The sequence below is a fragment of the Mastacembelus armatus genome, chromosome 6 (assembly GCF_900324485.2).
Source record: "Mastacembelus armatus chromosome 6, fMasArm1.2, whole genome shotgun sequence".
Lineage (NCBI taxonomy): Eukaryota > Metazoa > Chordata > Actinopteri > Synbranchiformes > Mastacembelidae > Mastacembelus > Mastacembelus armatus.
Window position 1 is genome coordinate 21,496,821 of NC_046638.1, and position 9,667 is coordinate 21,506,487.

The 9,667-nt window shown below is 42.1% G+C and overlaps 1 protein-coding gene across 1 annotated transcript; it reads right to left on the minus strand.

The window, feature by feature from the left end:
• Positions 1–4,834: 4,834 nt before the first annotated feature.
• Positions 4,835–7,282, minus strand: fjx1 (four-jointed box kinase 1). Its single transcript, XM_026310447.2, has one exon. It carries the CDS (start codon positions 6,792–6,794, stop codon positions 5,511–5,513), a length of 1,284 nt encoding a protein of 427 aa, XP_026166232.1. The 5' UTR covers positions 6,795–7,282; the 3' UTR covers positions 4,835–5,510.
• Positions 7,283–9,667: the final 2,385 nt, after the last annotated feature.

The following is a 9,667-nucleotide window of genomic DNA, read 5'->3' on the forward strand; positions in this document are numbered from 1 at the left end:
TTGATTCTCTCTGCACTTCAGGCATGGAGAGGACAAAGTCTACAGTCACGATAAACTAAAAAAAAACAAAAAAACCCTAAGAGACAGAGTATGCCAAAAATGAACTGATATTTTAATGCTGCTGAGTGGGAATAAGGTTTTATATCCTGTATGCTAATTTAGAATCTAAATAATAAAACGTGCCCAATGTAAAAGTGAGGTTTGCCAAGTTTTGTAACAATCACAAAAGTCCTCTTCTCATCCATGGTAGGCAGACATAACCATAATGTCCAGCTAGCTAATTTGAACTCTTTGTCTGCCAATACCTCTGCTCCCTCAAAACATTTGCATAGAAATATCTTAATTATGGCCACAGTTTCAGTTAGGTCCAGGTGGCCATGAGAAAGACACATTCAACAGCAAAATGATAGATTATCTCTCTGTGAATGCGTCCAGTTATTTTTTCCAGCAGTCATTTCCATAAGCATACTAATTCACATTTACATAGAGATGAACCTGGATGCAAATGAGCCTAACATGTACTTGAAAATGCTGAAATGTGCTGAGGCATCAACAATTATGTCAATCAACTGCTGTGCCACATTTTGGTTAATATAGGTCAAAACATTTGAACACAATACAGTCCTTACAAGTGAGCTAATGTCTGCGTATTACTAGATTAAATAAACAAAACTGAATTTTAAGACATGTTACAATGGAAAAATAAAGCACATGCTGAATTTAGGCATTTTACTCACCTGGCACTCATAACCAGGGCAATGTTAAAGTATACTGTTGGAGTGTGGAGGGCCTTCATGAAATAGCAGCTTCACAGCATGCACATTTCACCTGAAAAAAATGGTCTTTTACATTCAAAAATATCATTTCTGACCAATACTCTTTATAATATGAAATGCAAATGTTTTGCATGAAATCAAATGAGGCTTATGAGTTTCTGCAGGCTATGGTCTGACATTTTAGAGACAGAGCTTGAGGGATGAAGCATAACAAATAGGATGGAATTAAGTGGTGAAATTAATCAGGATTTATTTTTGTGTATGCTATGACTGGCATGAAGCAAATCGTATTAAGGGAAAATAGAGGGAATCTAAATTGAGGTTAAACAGTTCTTGTTTCAAAACAGTTTAGTGGATTATGTACAGATCTCGGTGTCTATTTGTATACCTACTCTAAGATACATTGTTGATCCAAATCTAATAATAACAAAAATGACACCATGAAGAATATAAATGTATTTGTGTCAGTCAGAATACACTATGTCATAGATCTGACTGGTGGTCATGACAGATAAATGACTAGTGTGGTGAAAGTAACAGACATCTGTATGAAAAGGGACAACTGGGATGTATAATCTGTTGCATAATCTGAAAGCAAGGCAGGCCAGGGAGAGTAGACACCAGCTGGACAAATGTAAATGTCTTGTCTATGATTTACTGTGACTGAGCCTGACTTGCAAAAACCAATTCCTCCAAAATATGCTAACTGAATTTTACACTATCACAGACACACACAGACACACAAGCTCATCACCCTGATACTTGACCCTTTGCTTTAGCTTTTCTTGTTGACTTTTTTCGCTGACTTTTGATGTTCACTGATTTATCAGGCTCTTGTGTGATATCACAACTGACTTTAAAAGTAAATCCAATGACATAGATTAAAAATGCAGGGTCTCCCTTGTGATGTTTCCAGGTGAACACACTTGTTAAACTCGCAGCATGTAATGAACTGTGACTACATAAAACAAATACAATAACTACAGATAGACAGCAGCTGTATAATAGCTGAACTTTTTACATTTGAAGTAATTTGGACATCCACATGGTGAGATGAAAACAGAAGAGGTCATTACACTTAACACATTTTCTTCTCTCCTTATTTGCTGAGGTATGTGAAGCCCTCTGCTTGCCTTCCTCTGTTACTCATTACCTTCTACTTTGTGTTGAGGAAAAATGGCCAAAGGCCCTGACCTTATGCTTACAACTCTGGTGCGGACAAAACAGGGCTTTGTGCCAGCTCTCCAGGCACACCACAGCCAAAGCCCCTGCAGTTGCTGCCCTGGCCCCCCAGTTTACCCTTCATGGTCTGTATTCACTCAGCTGCAACTAAGTGACTCTCCCCCTAGTATGTGCCGGGTTTCATAATGAAATCATTCAGTTATGTGCAGGAAGTTCCCTGCACTTTGTAGCCATGAAAGAATCTATATATCTGTCCCCTCACATATAGCAGGTCCGCTGGGAGAGGAACAGTCTCAGTTTGTCACCTGGTGTCTGGTAAAATATCCAGTTGTACTTTTTTGTCCTTTTTTTAACTGATTTAAAGCTGCAAATGAGTTTGGTTTAATTAAGAAAATATTTTGTAATTAAAATTTTAGAAGTCACGTCGGTTGATGATGATATTTTGATATTATATTTATCTGTCTTCTCTGTTAGACAGGGTGTGTGTATTCTGGCTTACATTCTGTAAACCGCTGTACTTTTATAAGTCCATTTTTGTGCCAATTAAACAAACAAGTTCCAACTTGTTTGCTAGTGAGCTAGTAGAGGTGCTGTTATGTGGAACGTGTTACCGTTGGACCGAGCCAGCTAGCTGTTTCTAAGATAGGCTCACTATTTTCTCTGCCTTGAATTGATCTGGCAAACATGAAAGCAGTTTTGATTTCTCATCTAACTGTAAGCAAGAAAGCAGCAGTAAACGCATTTCCAAATGGTACTATTCCTTTAAAATGTTACAACTTTATTCATGTCATAGGAGCTCAGCCAACTCTGACAACAGTTTATATACACAACTGGGACTCCATACACTTGCCTGCCTGAGAGGTCTGTGTGTGTCCGTGCGTCCATGGAGATGATCCTCCCTCAGCTCTTCTGGAATGTTTGCAATGTGCCCAGAGAAGAAGGAGATCAGCTTGAGTACCTGGGGCCTCTGCTCGGGCCTGCTGTGGGCCCCTGGCTGTATCACTGTCTGATCCTGTGATTCATCCTGCTGAAATAGAAAACAAGCACATCTGGAAGGAACCACAGAATGCTGACATGTGTAAGGCCATAGTTAACTGCCATACACTGCACAATAATCTGCTGCTCTGGTGCCACAAGCTAGAACAAGTTGCACTCATTAGACCATCTCACAAAAAGCATGAAGTTTGTTTCCTCTGGGTGGGAAAAGTCGGGGGTGTGGGAACATGTGTGATGGTCTGAAATAAGCCAGGCAGGAAGAGTGAGGGGGGAACATATGTGAACAGTTAAAAGGGTGATTTTAACAACCTCTTTGATATCTGCCATTAGTGTGATTGTAGATGATGTGGTCCCTGCTTAAAAAAATATTTTCTTGTGTTAAGAAATTTGCAAAAATAAAAAAAAATTAGGATTACGAAATCTTCGTTTTCCATTTGCAACAGATATTAAGAGTCAATATATTCGGCAGTGATGTTAACTGCGAAGACAGATGCGTTGCAGGGAGGGTGAGATGTGGGTGAAATACAGAGGAAGGGAAATCAAGTGAGTCAGGGAAGGAGGAAGGGTTGCAAGTCTGGTTTAGACATGCAGACCTAGTTTAGCATTGTGTTTAATCCCTGGAGTCTGCAGCCTGTCGTAAATCTACTCGCTGTGTTCGGCACTGGCAGATATGCTTAGAGCACCATGCCCAGCTGCGAGTGCAGGCTTTACAACCCCCATGAAATACATGGTCACATACTAACCCTTCACCCAGCAAGCAGCCCATTAGCATGACCTGCTTTCCCATATACAACAGTCAGTGCACATATTGATCCCAAAGTGCCTACTACAACAGCAGCTGGGAGTTAGTCTGCTAGTTACACCTGCTTAAACCTCTGCTGCTTCTCTGCCACTATGTAATGACCTAGTAGAGAGCAGCACAAATCAGACACCTTCGCATGTGCTGTAAGCCATGAAATGAAGGGCAAGTGCACATCGAAACACTATTTGAACAACATGGACTCATCCTCTCATCCCACTCTATGGAGATACCATACAAATGGTAGTGTTGTGCTCTGGAGTTGGCCATATATAAAAAAGTTTGTAAAAGAAACCAGATGAGGTGCAGGATATGGAGAGACTGGAAAGAATTAGTTCTTCAAGAGTTTGATCATTGACTTTCCTTCTGATGTGCTCGCAAGTCTAGAACCAGAAATCAGACACAGAGCTTGGCAGATGGCAGAACTAATGAGGAAAGGATGCTTCCAAAAGGGTCAAATTAAAAGACTGATGTAGTAGTGTGAAGTGAAAGCGTACCATAAAAGGCAAAATAATATATCTGATCTCTAGAATAGTGTTCACAATTAAAAATTCTGTCTCTAAAAAGCTGTAAACAAGAATCTCCTCTGAGAGCAAAGCTCTCATTAACTGTGGGTTTGGCCTCTAGGCAGCACATGCATTCACTAAGGGACTTTTCTTACTTTTCAGCTGAGCAGACTGAACCAATAAGCCATCCAGGTTTTGGCCGTGGAGTGACTGTTTATATTATAGCATGACAAATATTCTGAAATCTGTCTTCTGGTTCTGAGTAGGTGGAAGCTTTGATATAGTTAGAAAATAAGAAAACCTGTTGGAAAGTATGTCAGTTGTCTCCTTCAGTTCATCATTCTGGGTGATTATAAAGGGGATTACAGGTTCCTGTTATAGCATGCCTGTGGCTGACAGAATGGCTCCTGGGGAATGGTGTGCCAGTATAAGATATTTCAACAGCACAATGAGAGGACTGTAATGGGCAAATGCAAAGGCTTGAAAAATCCCAGCGCTCTACACAAACCGAGTAAATATTTGATGGATTCTAATAAGGCAGTTAGTTACAAAAATACACAACATCTACACAACAGTTAAATTAAATTACAATATATTTATCAAAAACGGTCATTTTGGAATGTAACAATGCACATTAAATTAGAAGAGCATCAAATATTCAACACAGGTTGTGAGACAATATTTACAACTTACAGCATGTACAGGGGACATGATATACCAGTGACTTTAAGGCTGAATATGCAATACAAACACAATTACAGAGTGCAGGTGCTGCTGTGACACTGTGCAAATGACTTTCTCTAAAAAGCGAGCCAGATATCCACAGAAAAACAGCATTTAAGAGTTCACTTATGTTAAGGCTTAGGAATTTATCATTAGGATTACTGAACACAAGGCAAGAATCCAAACACACATGAACAGCTGCATTAGGATTCCCTAGTCACAAATAAAGCCTACTCTTTACATTGATTCCTAGTCAGGTGAGAATCAGTGAGTGAAGTAAGCCAGGATACACTGACCTCAGTCATTCCTCCGTGAGGTACAGTACAGTGACAATCTCAGCAGGGAGCTTATAAACGTGTCAAATTTACTTATTTATAAAGTAGGCAACACATTTTATTCACAAGAGGTAGTTCAGCTGGATATTCAAGACAGTTTTGTGTAATCAGTTTGGCACAGGTGTGCCAATCGTGTTTGCAGAGCTCATTATACTGTGCAGACAACAAATCCATCACCTGTGCATGCGAATGTTCACAGCTGGATGTACTTGCCTTTACAATGCAAAATGTGTTTGTATAATCTGTCTATCCTGTCTTGGAGAACACCAGCGTGCTCGTCTGAGAGAAATCCTAATTCCAGAGACAAAGGCTCGCTGTCTCTGTAGAGCTCCAGCAGCCTTTTCCTGGAGTCTCTGCGCCTGTGCAGCTCTGTCACGCGCTGCGTGGTCCTTTTTCTGAACACACAGACGGAGCTTAGCACTGTATTATGATATTTCTCCCACATGTTTAAGACCCGAAACCCGTGCACAAGTCCAGCCTCGTTGTCGATGAATACAAGATCCCCATGTGGTGTTTTGAGGAGGTTGTTGGTGTCCCTCTCCATTACGCGCGAGTCCCACTGCAGGCTGAACAGATTGCTGACGAGTCTGTCGAAGTTTGCAGTCAGGTAGTCGAATACGATCAGGTCGGTCCACTGCATTAGCTCCAGCAGTTCTGCTGTCGTCTTGTTCCGAAGCTCCTCAAGCACAGGATGCAGCCCGCTGCTCTCCTGTCTGAGCGGCGCAGGTGTGACCACCCCGGTCAGGTTGGAGATCCACTCAGTAAGAGAAACCACGGCTCGGTCACTCCACTGTAAATCATCTATGCGTGTCCGCACAGCTGTCCATTGCTCGCTGTCTCTGTTCAGCTGGGACAGTGTTAGAGGAGGCAGGTTGGTGATGTCTAACAAAGTGGCAAGATAATATGTCAGAGTTTCTCCTTGCACCTGATCAGCGTTTATCCCGTAACGCACACACGCTTTGGTCCCATCTGCAAACGTGGCGAGCTGATTGGATATCCTGCCGCATCCAGGCTCCAGCTTCACTATCCGGCATGTCCTCGCTCTCTCTCGCCAAGTCCGAGCATATTCCTCCGTGAAACCCACAGGGAGGAGATCTTCCAGCCACTCACTCCAAAATATCCCATCCTCCACCGGGGAGCCTAACTTGACCGGACCCTCCCGCCGCCCTGACCTCTTGTTATACCCATTCAGATGATAATCTGGACTTCCTGCAGAGACAGTTTGATCTGTGAGGTTCTGAGCCTTGTGTGCGCCCCCCAAGTGCGGTCTTTGTGCCGCTGGAACAGCGAGCAATGCCCGGAAAGTTTTGGCGGAGATATCCGCTGGCAGACCTTGGTGAAAAGACCTTCCGCCTGGTACTGACAACCTCCGCGTGTGTCGCTCCAAACGGTTTTCCAGAGCGCTCCATACGTAGAAAACACTTGCAAGGGCGCAAAGGAAGAGCAGAGCGAACAAGTTTGCTGAAACAACCCTCATGATGAGGACTTCACTTCGACCCACACAGCTTCAGCAGATTAGAAAGGACAGAAAAAGAAGAAGTTGTCTTCTATCCACAGCTTCACTGGAACGGCTGCTGTGCGCCCCGTGTCCCGTACACTCCCCAAGCCCCGCGGCTCACAGGCAGTTTGAGATCACAAGAAGAAGGTGGTCTCTGAAACAGTGTGAATCTCATCTCCTGTCCTGTTGAGATGCCTCTCTCCTCTGCTTTTCGGATAACCACAGCGGATATTCTCTATGAAACGTTCTCCATTTCAGAACATGGGCATCGTAGGGGCTTTCTATCCGCGCACTCCTCCCCGCTTCTCATCGTCCTTTCTCTCTCCACCGTTCTCTGGGTGAGTTTGATTTGTGTCGGTGTCTGCTCGCAGAGACACTAGGCGCTGAGACACGTGACTCCAGTCCCGAGATGGTGGGCGGATCATGGCGAGGAGGGCTCCGAGAGGAGCGGAACAAGTGCACCGCGCCGCGTTTTTTGTGTGATCTGAGAGGGACTGTACAGAATGTTTTTTTTTAAAGCATCTCTTATGATAAGTGACACCAGGGGCAGAAATAATGTCACAATTTAAAAAATGATTTCATATCTGTGCACCAGTCAGAGAAGCAGAGGTACGCAGGGATAGAGCGGAGGCTGAGGCTGCCTCGGCTCACTTCTATCTACGTCTAATTTATGGCTACCATGAAATCATAATGAATCTCGGAAAGCTCTAAGTAATATCAGCACATTTTCTTTAATTGTTTTGGCTCAGTACCCCAGTTCACTGCAGAAGAAACTGATTAAAGTGCTGACACTGCTCACATCTACATTAGGTGGACAGAGGACACGTTGCCCTTGTTGGGGGTGCCATGTTAGGATAATGAAGCATGATCCCAAACATACAGCACAGCCGGTTATGTAGTTGAATGTTCTTGACTGATCAAGTCTTGATGTATATAACTGATCATGCTTCTCAATGCTGAAGGCAAAACTCTGGAAGAAAGACGTGGACATTGCTGCTGTTAGAGCCTGGCAGTGGACATCTTTGAGTTCATGACATGATTTATATCTTATTTTAATCAGCCTAATACAGTTTGGCCCACATAGTTTCTACCCCTTGCACAGATCTGTCTGTTCCTCCCATACCACCAAATATGTTTAAGGGTGAAATAATATTTTTAGACATTTCAAATAATCTACATAACATAAATACTTTTTATACACATGAATAGCAATTGTTTTGTTGTATTTTGGAAAGTCATCTAGTTGCATGTAATGCATCTCCAGTAATATTGTAAAAAAAAAAAACCCTATACATAAAACAAAGCAAAACAAAAAAATCTTAACAGGAGGGAAACCTGGCATTTTAAGGAGATTCCAACCACATTTTTATCATCTTTAACAGCAGATGGAGGCTGCTCAGCCTTGGAAGAAATGACAAATGCCTTGTTTTGGTATTTAATGGTTCATGCTCCTGTTTTGTATTCATTAAGACCACTGTTATTTCAATTTCTGCTGCAAAGTATTTGATCATTTTCCCCTGAACACCCGGGGCACAATTAAATCAACTACTGCTTGTTTCCTCCTCGTCCTAAGCTTTTGTTAAACCAAATGTAACATTCATGCACACAAACTCCTTTATATACATGTCCCTCACTAAATTATTCCTCATTTGCATCCGCTCACACTCTTTATCATTCCACTCATGGTTCTCACTCTGTATCTTGAACCTTAGGTTCCTAATCAAATTAATTGTTATTTTTATAGCAACATGCTGGAATGCTAAATTGCAATTGAAAAGAGCCACAGACGAGCATACCCAATTGTATGCAGTAAACCTGCGTACCTTTATAGCTTTTATACTGAACTGTTATCTCCATTCTGATATTTGTGTTATTTTATAATTTGAAGCGAGACATACTGAACTACACAAAACCCAAACACGCTGGGTTATCGTTTAATGACATGCCTGAACAGACAGGAGATGGTTTCTTGAAGACAGGAAGGTGAATTAATTGTGACGTGGTCACATTGCTTATGTAGTCTTCACTCCTGCTTTGCCAAGTTGGATGTTTAGATATTTTGCCATCAGCAGAATAATTTGTTCAATTCCCAGCCTGTGTTTGATTCTGCAATGCAGATTGACAGCAGTGACAGTGCAGAGGGAACGAAAAATCCCCGGGTTGTACACCAATCGAGAAGTATTTACAAGTCCTAGAATCTCAGGAAATGGTTTGTGTTGTGGTGCATGGCTGAGCATGTTTTTCTAACATGGTTGACAAAAGAGTAGGTCCTTGTGGAGGCGGGGTTTTTCCATCTGCTTTTAAGAGCTGTATAAAACAAATTACCTTTTGTAAATTGCAGGCTGTGTCTCTGTCCCAGCAATGTAAACGGTTAGGGTGATAAACAGACATGTGAAATACATACACAAATAGAAGGATGTAGAAAAGCCACTTTCAGTGTTTCAGTGAACATGTACTGTACATCAATATGGAGCCCAATCTCTCTGCTTGTTCTCTAGTCCCATTATAAAAATCCTGAATCCTTATGACTTTCAAAGTCTAGACTTGGTAAATCAAGAAGGCTTAAATGCATTGCTGGAATTCTGTCTGATGTATGTTGCCTTTAAAGAGTGTGAAATAACTGCAATGACTAGCTCATTTTGGAGCAACACGGCGCTTGGTGTCCTTTTCCCTGAGCACAAGTGTAGGCATATTCACATATCAGACCTATCTGTTACTAGCCATGTGTTATCTACAGGTCAGCCAAATTTTCAGCCCCCATCCCCCTTCCTTTCACCACATTCCTCTCTCTGCTTTCCTTGTAAATCTCACAGCAGTCCCTGGAGGACTGTAGCATAGGGGAAGCAGTCATG

Excerpts from the sequence above, each read along its gene's own strand:
- fjx1 (XM_026310447.2), bottom strand. The coding sequence starts at position 6,794 with ATGAGGGTTGTTTCAGCAAACTTGTTCGCTCTGCTCTTCCTTTGCGCC.